A 15,348-nucleotide genomic window follows, 5' to 3' on the forward strand; every position below is an offset into this window, starting at 1 on the left:
TGAGACCCTCTCCACTCTGTCCCCATTGATGAAAATGGGCTGAATGTCCGCTTTCCTCCTCCTGAAGTCCACTACCAGCTCCTTTGTCTTGGCAGTGTTGAGAATGAGGTTGTTTCGTGGAGCACTGTTCTGATAGCCTCTCCACCTCTTCCCTATACGCAGTCTCATCACTTCCCGAGATGAGTCCTGCTATGGTGATATCCTGACAAAAGTTCTGCGTTGTCTGGAATGCAAACTGCAATTAAATGCATTATTTTTTTTAACGCGTTAATTTTTTGTAATTACTTAATCATAATTAACGCGTTAAAGTCCCACCTCTAATATATATTTACAGTGTTGTGCATGAACGCGTTCATATTTTCGTGAACTGTGAACTGAACGCATAATTTTTCCAACTGTAGAGGTGAGTTTCGCTCAATAGTTGTCAGCCGATGTGTGATTTACGACATACAGCATGCTGGTGCAGCTGAAAGAGAATATATAACAACAAATATTTAAATAATAATAATAATAATAATAATAATACATTTTATTTATAGGCGCCTTTCACGACACTCAAGGTCACCGTACAAATTGTTTAAAATAAAACACAATTCAATACACGAAATAGTTAAAATAAAACACAATTAAAGTACACACAAGCATAATATAGAACATATAGTTACATACAAATGACAGATAGAATGGGAGATAGAAGTGAGACTATGGAATGGAGTAGGCCTGTCTGAATAAATAAGTTTTGAGCTGAGATTTGAAGGTGGTGACTGAGTCTGAATTATTTTAAGTGTTCCGGGAGGGCGTTCCACAGGCAAGGGGCTGAATGGGAGAATGCTCTGAACCCCATGGTGGTCAAGCGAGCAGGTGGGATGGTGAGTTGTTGTGATGAGGATGACCTAAGAGTGCGGGTAGGAATGTTTATTTGGAGCAGGTTAGTGAGGTAGTGAGGGGCGAGGTTGTTTAATGCCTTGAAGGTGAGAAGTAGGACTTTAAAGTTGATACGGAATTTGACAGGAAGCCAGTGGAGTTGCTGCAGGACCGGTGTTATGTGACTTATGGAGGGGGTTCTAGTGATGATTCGTGCGGCGTAGTTTTGAACCAGTTGTAGCTTATGGATGGATTTGTCAGGTAAACCAAATAAAAGGGAGTTGCAATAGTCCAGACGGGACGTGACCAGGCTATGGACAAGAGTGGCAGTATTTTCAGGTGAGAGGGATGGACGGAGGCAGGAGATATTGCGTTGGTGAAAATAGGCTGAACGGGTGATGTTGTTAATATGAGAATGGAAAGAAAGAGTGGTGTCAAGGATGACACCCAGACTCTTAACCTGGGGAGAGGGGGAGACTGGGGAATTGTCAATTTGAATAGAGAAGTTGTTTATATTAGATAGGGTGGTTTTGGTGCCAATGAGAAGAATTTCAGTTTTACTACTGTTGAGTTTGAGGAAGTTGGTGGAGAACCAGGTTCTGATTTCCTGAATACAGTCCGAGAGGTAAGTGGGTGGAAAGGTGGAGCTGGGTTTGGTGGACAAGTAGAGCTGGGTGTCATCCGCATAACAGTGGAAATTAATATTATACCTATGAAATATCTGGCCAAGGGGAATGAGGTAGATGATGAATAAAAGAGGACCAAGAACAGAGCCTTGGGGAACACCAGAGAAAAGGGGGGATGGGCGGGATGTAAATGTTTTTAACTGAATGAACTGAGTGCGGCCAGAGAGGTATGAGATGAATATTGTTGAATATATTAACAAATATTCAGTCCCTTAAAATGAGTCAATGAGGTGTCATGAGGGTAATCTCCATACTGTGATGTAATCAAGGGTTGCCAGATCTACTGAAACCCGTTTGCTTTCCCTCTCATTTCAAACCAGATTTTCTCCATGTATAAAGTGCTCGAGAACTCTGAGCCAAGATTTAAAGCAGTAGAACTCAGGGCTATGTTTATTAGTGAAAGTAAGAGAGCCAACAGAGCTCCAGAAGATGCAATTTCTAGATTGCTCCACGACGCACAGTCTCACCTTGAGTAGAAGAACACATACTGCAGGCTTCAACACTATCATTCCACAGCAGCTGGTGGAAAAACTGCAGCTCCTAAAGATCAACAGCATCTGATGATGGGTCTTTAACAAACAGTAAGAGTGGGCAACCGTACATCAAAATCCATCACAGTGAGCATGGCCTCTCCCCACGCCTGCGTGCTCAGTCCTCTCTTCTTCAGCCTGTTCACCCACAACTGCACAGCTCGATTCTGCAGCAAACACATTGTCAAGTTTGCCGATGACACGGCCGTGGTAGGCCTTATTAAGGACAAGTCTGCATACAGGGAGGAGGTGAGGCAGCTAACAACATGGTGCAGACATCCCAACCTCTCTCTCAATGTGGATAAGACTAAAGAACTTGTGATAGACTTCAGGAGAGCTTACAAACAACAACGTGTACCATTACTGACTGACGGAACTGCTGTGGAGAGGGCCAGCAGTGAGAGATACCTCGGTGTCCGCACTGCTGATGACCTCACCTCATCCTCCAACACCACAGCAGTCATCAAGAAAGCACAACAGTGGCTCCACACCCTTCACAGACTCAGGAAAATTGGCCGCCCCACCTCACATCACACAAGCATCCTCACTTACAGCTTCACCTCCTTGTTTGGCGGCTGCAGTGCCAAGGAAAAAAAGCAGCTGAACAGAACTGTTAGGACAACCAGCAAGATCATCAGCACCCCACTCTCCTGCTTGAATTATACAAACAGCGCTGCGTCCATAAAGTCATCTCCATAATTACGGACTCACATCACCCCTTCCATCACATCTTGTCACGACTGCCCTAAAGGAGAAGGTACACAAGCATCATTCTGGTTGTGCAACAGATAAATAATATGCCAGCATTTAAAACATTTTTTCAATGGCATGCATCTACCCACGCTACCTTCACAATCTTGATTGTGTTCGCTCTATCACAGACCATCTGGGTGACGCAACTCTAAGGTCACACAGTATTACACAGTATTGACCATGGGAATACTGTGTAGCAGTGTAACAACTGATGCTGCTGCTTCCATGACTGGGATACAGTCAGGCGTGGTAAAGCAAACTCTGGAGAGAGCAGCTGATGCGGTGCCTGTGCTTGATGAAGCTCCAGAAGACGTCTTCCAAGTGGTGGACGACACAAAAACAGGCGCTGGTTTTCAAAGCCAATCCATCTCAGAGAACCACTCCCCTTATGCTTCTGTGGGAAAGGCTCAGTGTGTGGAAAACGTCTCAGTTGTGATGAATGAGTACCCATTCCTCGGCACGCTTGCAGTCAAAACAATGCTATCATTCAGCACGACCTTTGTGTGTAGGTGGCCTCTGTTCCTTGGTCCAGCTCAATTCAAAGCAAAGGAACAGGTTGGACAAAGAGCATGAGCAAGAATAGCACTGTCTATTGTCACCCCAGACTTTGAGATTCTTATCATGCGTAAAGCAAATCCCTGATTATTTCCAAAACTTACAGATTAGGTGAAAACGTATTGTTTTGTGGATCTTTTTTATTTTTTATTTTTTAAATTTGTGTAGCGTGGATATTTATTTTATTCACCTTTGTACATGCAGTTGCCATGGGCTTCCTCAGTTTGATATTAAAGTTCATACATACATGTGTTATATCTGATTTTGTAGTCGTTGATACTTATTCACTTTCGTACATGCGGCTGTCATGTCCTCTTATTTCTTCCTTGTGAATGTGCTCTCCAATGCACATGTAAATACATTGCCTGGCCAAAAAAAAAGTCACCACCAAAAAAAAAGGTCACACACTCTAATATTTCGCCTTTAACTTTGATTACAACACTCATTCTCTGTGACATTGTTTCGATAAGCTTCTGCAATGTCACCAGATTTATTCTCCATCAAGTGTTGCATTCATTTTTCACCAAGATCTTGTATTGATGATGGGAGAGTCTGACCACTGCACAAAGCCTTCTCCAGCACATCCCAAAGATTCACATTGGATTAAGGTCTGGACTCTGTGGTGATCAGTCCAGTGTGAAAATTATGTCTTATGCTCCCTGAACCACTCTTTCACAATTTGAGCCCCATGAATCCTGCCATTGTCATCTTGGAATATGCCCGTGCCATCAGGGAAGAAAAAACCCATTGATGGAATAACCTGGTCATTCAGTATATTCAGGTAGTCAGCTGACCTCATTCTTTGGGCACATAATGTTGCTGAACCTAGACCTGAGCAACTGCAGCAACCCCAGATCATAGCACTGCCCCCACAGGGTTGTACAGTAGACACTAGGCATGATGGGTGCATCACTTCAACTGCCTCTCTTCTTACCCTGATGCCCCCATCACTCTGGAACAGGGTAAATCTGGACTCATCTTTATGCTCTCTAGCAAATTGAAGTCTTTTTTCCAGTTAACCTCACTGATTAGTGGTTTTCTTAAGGCTACACAGCTGTTCAGTCCCAATCCCTTGAGTTCCCTTCTCATTGGAAATACTCTTACTTTCACTATTAAACATAGCCCTGAGTTCTATTGTTGTTTTTCTTCCATTTGATTTCACCAAATGTTTAAGTGATCGCTGATCACGATCAATTAGGATTTTTTTGCGACCACATTTCTTCCTGGGAGACGATGGTTCCCCACTATCCTTCCAGTTTTTAATAATGTGTTGGACAGTTTTTAACCCAATTTTAGTAGTTTCTTCAATCTCCTTCAATGTTTTCTCTGCTTGATGCATGCCAATAGTTTGACTCTTCTCAAACAGACTAAGATCTTTTCCATGACCACGGGATGTGTCTTTTGACATGGTTGTTTAAGAAATGAGAAGCTACTGATTGCATCAGTTGGAGTTAAATAACGTGTTGCCAGCTGAAACATTATCTAATAGGAGGCTCATACCTGTTTGGTTAGTTAAATCCAGGTGGTGACTTTTCCTTGGGCAGGCAGTGTATGTGGACTATTATATTTAAAAAAAAAAAAAAAAAAGAAAAATGACATCCATAAGTCTATTCTGAAAAATAAATTTGCTTTAAGTACATCTGAACTTAATGACCATGGGAAAAAATAAAAACTTATAAAGGACTGAAAATATTACTTACAGTACTAACAGAGACACTACAAAAACTGTGCATCAATGCAAAATAAATCAATTCCATTTATTCTGTTAAATAATAAATATAAGGGCCCAGGCGGCAAGTAGACAGTTACAACAATGCCGTGAATAGCTTGTAAAACAACTTTTTCTTTTTTCGTCTTCACAGTCCCTTGTAGTTTTCAAATCTTTTGTCAGTTTTCAGAACACAGACTTACAGTAAGTGTCTGACTAAAGGACGTCTCTCTCTCTCTCTTTCTCTCTGTCTCAGATTTTAAATCTCTTTTTTAAAACAAATTGTTTTTCTGGCATTTGGTCAACATATATACTTGATAGATAAATTGACAATGACACTGACAGTAATCTTCCCACTTACATACACCGATCTGGCATAAAGGCATCATGTCTAAGTATCATCCGCATGAATGCCAGGTCCAAAAGTTTCCCAGCAGAACATTGAATTGTCACAAGATGGTCAATGTTATTTACTTCTCCTGTCAGTGGTTTTAATGTTGTGGCTGATCTGTGTATGATATATATTCGTATATTGTGCTAGCTAACTGTCCTCTAAGACAACTGCTATTATCACTGACATTACTCAATGCCTCTGTCCTTTTTCTACCTGTAACTTTGTGCGTTTTGAGCATTGGACTGAATAATCATGCATCAGAAGAATCGTGCTTGTACATTGTTTATATCCTGCATGTACAGTTTGCCTTAGCATCGATACACTTCATCTGTTCATCTGCATCAGCTGTTTTCTTCTCCTCCATCCCATCTCCTTCTTCAGTTGGTGTCTCCACCCGACTCGTCTCAAGCTGACGTGTCCCTGCAAGTCTGCTGGGTGTATCTGCTCAAGGTTTACTCCTATCCAAAGGTCCTGTTTCTGTGAGGGTCTTCAGCCTCTGGGTTCTGGAAGGCGTCTTGAGCTAAAGATGGATCGTATCTGACGCTATATAAATACAATTACACTGAATGTAAAGAAACAAGGCCTTAGGTCTTGGTTACTGACGGATTTATTCACCTTGCCACCACGACATTTGCCATAAACAAGTCAAACCAGCCTGGCACATGTAAATAACATGCCATGCCAGTTGACATGAGAAAATGAGTCCATAGAAACAAAGAACAAAAAACAAAACAAAAGGCTAACTTCATGAGAAAAAGATCTTGTTGACTGTTTTTTTCTCCTGTAAATAATCACCAAAAGTCAACATTCATTACAAAATATGTATGTAAATAAAACATGTAATACACTGACAAATGATAACTTTGAGAGCCAAAGCCACTGAACCCAACGTTCCACTCTGTCCCGTTTATCATCTATACCAACGTTAATGATGTCGCTTTTAGTTTAGTTAAAGTGATTTACATAAAAATGTGTCCCACCGGCAAGACGCAGAAGAATAAAACACATGTCACAAAGAAAAGTGTTCCAAGTTGAAAAGAGAAGACAACAATTAAAGGTTTCTGTGCTTGAGGATTCAGAGGATTGAGCTGTATTTCATGTTTTGTGTACATGGTATTGCGGTATATGGATGAGGTATATAGATGTGTTGTTGAGATTTGGGTGGAGACAAAACTGTAAGTGTGACCATACCACATGAGTTAATTACAGTACCTTTGACAAGCTCCTATAAACAATTCCTCATCATTACACAAACCCTTTCTCCTACACAGGAGCAAATTCTCTTCAAAAATATGAAAGTAAATCCCTTCAAAAATAAATATAAACATACAGTATATTATTTGATACCTTGTAACCGTGCATGAGAAAATCCTCCATTTCGTACAAACTTCATACAGCCCAGTCACCTCCTACATTTAAAAAAAAAAAAAAATAGTCTGGACCTTCAAAAATTTCTCTTCAGTATTGTCTTCACAGAACCTGCTTCAATAACATGCCAAAAAACAGTGCAACCATCGTATCGTTAGCCTCATAGCATAACTGCCCAAGTCATATTTTAACATTTTCGGAAAACAAGAAAAAACACAATTTATAGCAGGCACATTGGTATTTTTTAACTGTCGATAGTGTAGCCAGCTCTTTTAATTCATCTCTTCTTTCCTCCTTCCACTCTCTGGGGGATCGTAGCGTTGTCCCAATGAAAGCAATAGTCTCATTTTTCTGTGTTAGCCTACGAGAGCCTGGCTGCTTTCAATTCTGGAAAAGGAATTCACCACCCTCTGTAAAACGTGAGGTGTTTTTCCTTGTCTAATTGCTGGATAATGTCATACTCCACTTGTCCCGGATGATTTCCAGATTTAAGCTTTTTGTTCTTGAGTTCCTCCCAGTAATGGCTCCAGTTTCCATCGCTGTCTGCTCCGAAACCAAACACATGGACCTGTGAAAAGGAAAATGAACATATAACATGAATTAAAATTAATAAATGATTATGCAAATATAGTGGACAAACCGTTCTGGAACAAAAAAAAAACAAGATGGCAAAAGACAAAAACATCAGATTTCTGTGAAACGATGAGGAAACTTTATCACACAGTAATTCATGTAACAACCATTTTGTTCCATTTTGCTGGTTTGAAGGCGCTTCAAGTCTGTGATCTATCAGTGGCGACAGTGTTTTAACAAGTTGTGCTAGATGAGAGCGGAAACCTGCTGTAGCTTAAGATGGACAGCGTACACACATGTTCATTGTCGGTTGACCTAATTTTCTGCTGCTTACTTGGGTGAGGGGAGGATTCAAAGGCAGTTTAAAGGCCTTTATATAGTGTGACAGCCAAGTGACGGCCAATCCTCAGCCACACAGCACAAGTAGTGGTTGTTGAACATGGGTTATACCCTCCCTGACAAGAACAGAAGCCACTGTGCATTGAAATGTAAAGCACCTCAAAACCTCGTATGGAGGAAGTCAGGGTCTATCATTTTCCACTATGTGAATTTTTTCCTTCAGTATGGTGACATCAGGAAGGGGTCGCTTGGCTTGTGGCTAAATATAAACTTTGCAAAAGCTCACTGTCCAAACATTTAACCTAAAATCTTCTGTTCTGTTGTACTCAAGTCCACTGCTGAGTAAGATAAGGTAGTAGTTGACAATGTCTGAATGAAGATTCCAAGAAACCAAGAACTTTTTCAACTTCGTAAAGGCAGCTCCATTTCAAAGACTGAACTTACCTCATGGCAAATGTTCAGTGCAAGAGCCACAGTTATAAAGCCAGTGGATGGATACCGGCCCTTCTTTCTCAGCCACGTGCCGTGAGCGTATCTTATGAAAGCCGGGTTGATCACCATCACCTGTTGACAATCAGAATCGGCCTTTAAACTCACACAGGTCGCTACCTTTGCAGGCGGTGAAGCGCTTAATGGTACTCACCAAATCCTTGTTGGCTACTATTTTTGATTTGTAGGACCTGTTGGGGACAGCATGAAATGACAAATTCAAATACTAGCCCTTGACACACCATCCAAAAGCTCATCACGCAGATGTGACCTGTGGGCCTATTCAAGGAGATTCTAATTTGCATAATGTATTTTATCTGAAACTCTACAGCAACATACACAACCATCCGCGTTTTTTCCAAGGACAGTTCATTCATTATTTCACCCATGTCCTCCCCCTCTTTAACTCCCCCTGACTTCTGACAGGGAAGCTTGTTCAACTGAAGATTACAGAACGTGAATTAAAGGTCATGGTTTTACACCAGAAATAGACGACAGGCAGACTCGCTGCCTAACGTGCTGGTTTGCTTTGGATATAAATTATGCATTGCAAGGAGAGGCGCAATGTGTCAAGAGACAGCAGGCAACTGTGGTAATGTGCTATGTTTTGAATGACAGTAGAAGTCCTCCCTAAGGGGAACCCCACCTGACACAGTTCTACCATCTCAATTACATTACACGCTGTGCGCCTGACTTTTTAAAGTATATGAGCACGACAACGGTGCCAATTTCAAACTGATTAGAGGTGGGAGAGAATGACAAAGAGGAAGAGGAGAAACAGAAGCACATAATAGATAGTATTAATAAAACTAAATAGCTTAGTACTAGTCTAGTCTTGACAATAGGGAATTGTCAGGATTAATATAACTACAGTGTGTCTAGCTCTGTTAGTCCAACAGGAATTGCTCCTATGTTGTAATCCAACACAGCCAGTCTGATTGAAGTGGAATTGTAGTTTTGCATCATGACTCAGCATCTGTAAGCACGGGCTAAGCCCTCTAACTTGGTTTCCCTTGTCACCCAGAATGACACAGAATGACACAGAAGGACACGCAGGACGATCTATTCCCTTGAGGAAATTCTTTTAGGTGTCTGGTTACTTGCCACTCTACTGCCTCCGTTACTGAGTTTTAATAATGCATTGAATTATGTTTAGCACATATATTATCTCTGTTCATTCGTATTATTGTCCCTGTTGTGATGTCCTGTTTACCGCATTACATTAAACACACCTTATTGCAAACTGGGACAGCTCACTTATACATATAATTTAATACAGTCTAAAATGAAAACCTGAAAAGAAGGGGACTCACTTTCCATGAAATCCAGTCGTCACGGCCAGTATGAGCCACTCTATATGCTGTATCTTGAATGGAGCCAACACAAGGTGAGTGTTGTTGTCTAAATCCACAGCACTCTCTGGATACATGACACGATGAGTTGTTCTGGTCCCAACATCTTCTTCGTAGCCTTCAATGCGACCTCTGTTAATTCTGAACAGCACAGGGGGAATCATTTCACTCCTGGATATCTTTTTAAAAAGAGGCCCAAGTTTAAATATGATTTTCTTCTTGGTGAATATTTACCTTATTACATAATCATGGAAATCTATCAGAGGTCCATTATGTGATCCCTTCAAGTTACCAGAATTTCCCACCACAGCACAGGTCTTGCAGCCGCCACTGCTGGGCTTTATAAGCCCTGGGGTGGTTGGGAATATCTGGAACAGGCTGTTCACTGTTTGGTTATATTTGTCATAGTTTTGTCTTTCATACTGTAAGAGCTGGTGGAGACAGATGCAGACTTAATGTCAAACTAAAAAATAAAGAAAAGAAATTGCATTTAAATGAGAAGATGAGGTAGGAACAATAAGTGCAAAACAAACTTAAGGTCAATAAATGTCAAAAAAGCAACCCCTAGCAAGCTAACTTCCTGACTATCAGGGAAAAAAAAAAAAATGAATTCCCCAATCTTTGTAAGGTAATTAGAATGCTGAAAAAAATAATAATAATTTTTAAGATTTCATATAACTGATGGATGACATTTTCCTTAATGAGAAAGAGAAAGGTACCAAAGCTCCACCCCTTTACATTTGTTATCATTGCAAAAGCTGTAAATGTCCTCTGTAGATAGGCAGGATTAGTCTTAAGCCTTGGCTTTAACATCAACACATATGCACAAACCAAAAGCTTAATATAAACTGTGGACAGTGGTTGATTGACAACCTGCACTATTAGCTTACCAGAGAGAAAAAAAACGTCAGTAAACTCTTACTGAACAATAACAACAACAGTAAAAGTTAGGACTGTTGCTAATGACCAGTGTCGGGAGTAACGCGTTACAAAAGTAATGTAATTACTGTAATGTATTGCTTTTTGCTGTAACGCCGTAATGTGAGGCATTCCAAAAAAAAATATTTTAGGCCTATAATTCCTGCACGTTTCCGTTTTTATGAATTGTGTGAAATGGCCAAATAAAAATAGGTAATACAAAACGATTATGTGGTCACCAAGGTGAATTGGTTTAGTCTTGACTTCTGGTCGTGAGTGACAGCATTGCGGGATGGAAATCTGTTGATTGTCGAGTGTCAAATAAACGAAGAGATGGACAGAAAAAGGTCAAAGCAATCAGGTGCCCAATTTAGGAAAAAAAGAAAAGAAGAAGAGGAGAAACGAGCAAAAGGTAAAAGTATGCTATGTTCTCTCTGTATGATTACAGTATCCATGTCATGAATGAAGGGCTAATGTTAATTGGTGGTATATGTTTGTTAGCCTTTTTGCTATGATGCTTGCAATGCTTATACAACAGTAATTCGTCTTAACAAACACCAGATCTAATTTCACCGTAAGACTGCTAATTGTTCCTCCCTGAAAGATAGATTAACATAGCGTCTAATGACAGACATTTAGCATGTAAGGGCATGTTTATTTAAATTTGCAATTCATGGATGTTTTGTATAAGAGTTATATTGTAGTCTACGGTCTTTTGATGTCAGTTGCAATTCAATTGCAATTTCAGGGGCACTTCTAAAATATTTTGGAGCGTCTTCTGCCACTGGTCAGGATGAGCCACCCACCTCCCCTGCTAGACAAGACCTGCCATCTACCTACCAATGTTGGAGGTGGAGATTGTGCACCTTAAAAAGTGTGTTTCCTGTTATAATTGCAATAGTTGAATAACTGGATTCTCTTAAGTGTGATTTTCAAATGTTCTATTGAAGGATTGGTGCAATTGAAAAATATAAGTTTCTGTTTCACTTATATTGTTATAATAAAACATGGCCGTTTGTGCAAAGTTTTGTGTCATTTCTTTTCGCACGGGGGGGGGGGGGGGGGGTTAATTCAATTCAATGTAGAACCGCCACTGACTTTATCACTCAGCACCAAAACATCATTAGCAGCAGCCCTAACTTTTACTGTTGTTGTTATTGTTCAGTAGGAGTTTACTAGCTGACGTTTCTCTCTCTCTGGTAAGCTAATAGTGCAGGTTGTCAATCAACCACTGTCCACAGTTTATATTAAGCTTTTGGTTTGTGCATGTGTGTTGATGTTAAAGCCAAGGCTTAAGACTAATACTGCCTATACAGAAGACATTTACATCTTTTGCAATGATAACAAATGTAAAGGGGTGGGGCCTTTCTCTTTCTCATTAAGGAAAATGTCATCCATCAGTTATATGAAATCTTAAAAATAAAAACTTATTTAATTTTTTTTTTTTTTCCAGCATTCTAATTACCTTACAAAGATTGGGGAATTAAAAAATAAAATTGTGATTGGATAATATTTTTTTTCCTGGTAGTCAGGAGGTTAGCTTGCTAGGGGTTGCTTTTTTGACATTTATTGACCTTAAGTTTGTTATTGTTCCTACCTCATCTTCTCATTTAAATTCAGTGTCTTTCTTTATTTTTTAAACCAAATGATAGCTTTGTGACACAGTAGTTTGACATTAAAGGACGATGTGTTCTCTCATTTATTGTTGTTTTTCCAGTCTTCTGCTTTCGTCCTTTTGCTGTCTTTTCACTAACTTAATGTTAGCGTGGCACCGCTCTATACTGGCAAATCTACTGTCCGACGTCAAGCCTGCTTCAGCCGTACAGGAAGAAACGTTTTAAAATTTGCGCGGAATTTTTCTCCTCTGCTGATCTCGTGGTGTTATTGGCGATAGTATAAAAACAAAACACCATCATTTCGGGATAAAATGCATTGTTACGCGCGTTACTGACCTTTATACCGAGTAAAATATTACCCCTTTTTTTTTGGAATGCCTTACATTACGGCGTTACAGCAAAAAGTAAATACATTACAGTAATTACATTACTTTTGTAACGCGTTACTCCCAACACTGACTGGCACACAGGCGCATTTTCATCCACTGACTTAAACAACGTCCTGTCCTTACCTTCCACCATTTGAAATCATCCTTCGAGAGGTTGTGGTTCGCAGACAAAAGCGGCTCAACGGGGGGTTTTATAGGGTGCGAGCACAGACGATTGTTTGGGGATAAACAGGTGTCACAGAGGTTTCGATCGTCAACAGTGAACTGAAAACTGAACTCAGTGAGTCCTCTTAAAAACACAAGAATGCCTGTGAAGCACAGGACTAAAATGATCATCTTCCACTTTGGCATAATTCTGGATGTGTGACGCTTGTGGTCATGGAAACGGCTCCGGTCTGTGACGACAAAGGGTACAGGAAATTTACACAGTGAGCAAGAACTGAGGAAATAACTGTCACTAGTTCAGAAAAGAAGGGACACATATAATCCATGTATATGAAGTCATCTTTACAATCTGCAAGTCTGTAGTCAGAAGAAGATGAAAATGAGAAAAGAGGAAGATGATGAAGTAATAATAATATTAATATATAACAGTAATAATGATAAGAAGAAGATGGTGAAGAAAACGAAGAAGAGAAAAAAGAATAGGAAAAAAAGAAGATAAAATAATATGGCATTAAGTGTCAATTATAAACCAATGTATTAAGCTGATAGGTAATAAAATATAAATAACATATTTCAAAAAGCAATACAATTAATTGTATCCCTTACCTGATGAGTAAATGCGTTTCTGGTCCAATCAGCACTTTATAAGTGTGGCAGTATTGACTATTGGTTAAACTGGCATCTGATGGCTCCATATAAACCCTCCAAGGATTCTTTTTTTTTTCTAGAATGTGATTGGTGGCCTGCACCTGTGCTGCAGGTGTGGAGGGGTGGGGTTTGTTGGCAGCAACACAACTGAAGAACAACAATGTTCTGCCCCAGGTGTTGTTGTATTTCTCCATTATATGGTTATATCTTGAATAAATGTGTCCTTAGAAGAAAACTTTGAACGGATTTAATTATTTTTTCTTTTGTCCACTAGTAAAAGGAATTGGTCTCCAACTAAATACCATTTATTCATTTATAAAATCCAGCCAAAGTAAGAAAAAAAATGTGAGCGTACAAATGCTGAAAGAGAGGAGAAAAATATTCTGACTCCTTCCCACGGCTGCTCGTCTCATTTGTCCTCCTCAGTGAGAAAAAGACAATCAGCCTGTGTCTGTATATCCGCTACCTAAACGGGCAGGCTGAGTTTGACCAGCACCGGGCGACGTGATAAGGACTTGTGGTGCTATAATAAGCAGTCATAGAGCAAAGGAAGAAGTTGACTAAGACGCTGATCAACATTGGCTCCAGTTTGAAATAGTTAAGAACAAAACAAATAACATCTTAGGGAAGGATATGCGTAATACGGAATTTAAATCGGTGCGCTTTAACGGCAACTTAAAGACTTTGATTATAATGGATGTAATCAAACAAACCAGCACGTTAGATAGTAATGGACGGATGGAAGTGTTCGGTCCTGTGCTTCATAGCTCCCCTGGTAACGGACAAGACGCAGCAGGCGCGCAACGTCTCCAAGCGTAAAAACGTGATATTTATGAGCTGGTGAGTTAACACACACTCATCAATTTCCTCAGTCTTTATTAATTATTTTCTCCGTAGAATTCTGTAGTTTTGATGAAACTAATAAATAAAAATGTCCAAATACGTGTGGTCGTCACAGGACAAATCAAACACACATAAGCCATGTCCACTGTGACAAATGATAAGGCATCCCCAAGAGATGGCGCTGCCCTCACAAAAACACCACAGCTGTAGCCCCCCCAGTGCTTGATTACAGTTTTTTCTGATTGCTTACAGTTTTTTCTGATAGCTTAGATGCAATTTTTTAAACTTTTGGCTTTTTTTGCAAAACTCTACACACAAATCACAAAACCTTTCACCCAAATAGCAAAACACATTAGATTACTTGCAAAAGCACGTTTTTGCACTAATTGCATAAACACTTTTTGCTAAACTGTTCACACTCTTTCAAAAATAGTATTTTTGTATCCGATGGTGCACACAAGCCATAATATCAGTAAGCACACAAAGCAGCCACTGCACACTGGCAGTAACAATGAAAAACTCATTTGGCTTTTGCTTATCCTGTGTGCAGGGCATATCGGTTTTCAGTACCTTATACAGTAACACACAGGGGTCAAAGTGTATGGATATTTATTTACACACATCAAAATACGTAAACATAAAGTGTGTTTTTCAAGTCAAGGCACAAAAAAAAACATATAATGGAGAATATCACTGAGGAAAAAAAAAATCAGTCTTGTCTTCTTACGGGGTCTGGCCACAAAATTTCATCAACATCACATGCAATGTCTTCCATTGCTAGGCAGCGGGGATAATATCTCCTCGAGTGTCGTATCCAGGCCTGACATGATACCTGGTCAATGTCTACGCATGCCTCCTCCATTGCCTCTAGAAGGGCTATGCGCTGATGGGGGCGACGGTCATAGACCTTCCAGCGCCAAGAAGAGAAGAACTCTTCAATTGGATTCAGGAATGGAGAGTAAGGGGGGAGGTAGACCGCAATGAAGAGCGGGTGATCGATAAACCAGTTGCGGACCAGAACAGCGTGATGGAAACTAACATTGTCCCATATGACGACATACCTGGTCTGCTCTGGTCTCTGAATGAGAGTGAATATTTCATGCAGGGTGTCCAGGAATGTAAGAATGTGTGCAGTGTTGTATGGGCCCAGATTTGCAT

At 40.1% G+C, this 15,348-nt stretch overlaps 1 protein-coding gene across 1 annotated transcript; it reads right to left on the minus strand.

Moving 5' to 3' along the window:
• Nucleotides 1-6,079: 6,079 nt before the first annotated feature.
• Nucleotides 6,080-13,356, minus strand: LOC311501116 (CMP-N-acetylneuraminate-beta-galactosamide-alpha-2,3-sialyltransferase 1-like). The gene is made up of 7 exons (XM_084562782.1): nt 13,306-13,356; nt 12,658-12,929; nt 9,846-10,042; nt 9,573-9,752; nt 8,414-8,450; nt 8,215-8,334; nt 6,080-7,426 (listed from the first exon to the last, which is right to left on the minus strand). The coding sequence occupies exons 2-7, from the start codon at nt 12,883-12,885 to the stop codon at nt 7,259-7,261; spliced, it is 930 nt and encodes a 309-aa protein (XP_084418908.1). The 5' UTR covers nt 12,886-12,929; nt 13,306-13,356; the 3' UTR covers nt 6,080-7,258.
• Between the last annotated feature and the right edge of the window lie 1,992 nt (nt 13,357-15,348).

This window comes from Chelon labrosus (genome assembly GCF_963514085.1).
Source record: "Chelon labrosus genome assembly, chromosome: 16".
Classification (NCBI taxonomy): domain Eukaryota; kingdom Metazoa; phylum Chordata; class Actinopteri; order Mugiliformes; family Mugilidae; genus Chelon; species Chelon labrosus.

Bases quoted from the DNA above. Each gene is read 5' to 3' on its own strand.
- LOC311501116 (XM_084562782.1), bottom strand. From the start codon at position 12,885: ATGCCAAAGTGGAAGATGATCATTTTAGTCCTGTGCTTCACAGGCATT. The intron at 10,043-12,657 runs GTAAGGACAGGA...TGTCTCCACCAG, and splicing joins ATGATTTCAAATGGTGGAAG to CTCTTACAGTATGAAAGACA. The intron at 8,335-8,413 runs GTGAGTACCATT...GATTGTCAACAG, and splicing joins TAGTAGCCAACAAGGATTTG to GTGATGGTGATCAACCCGGC.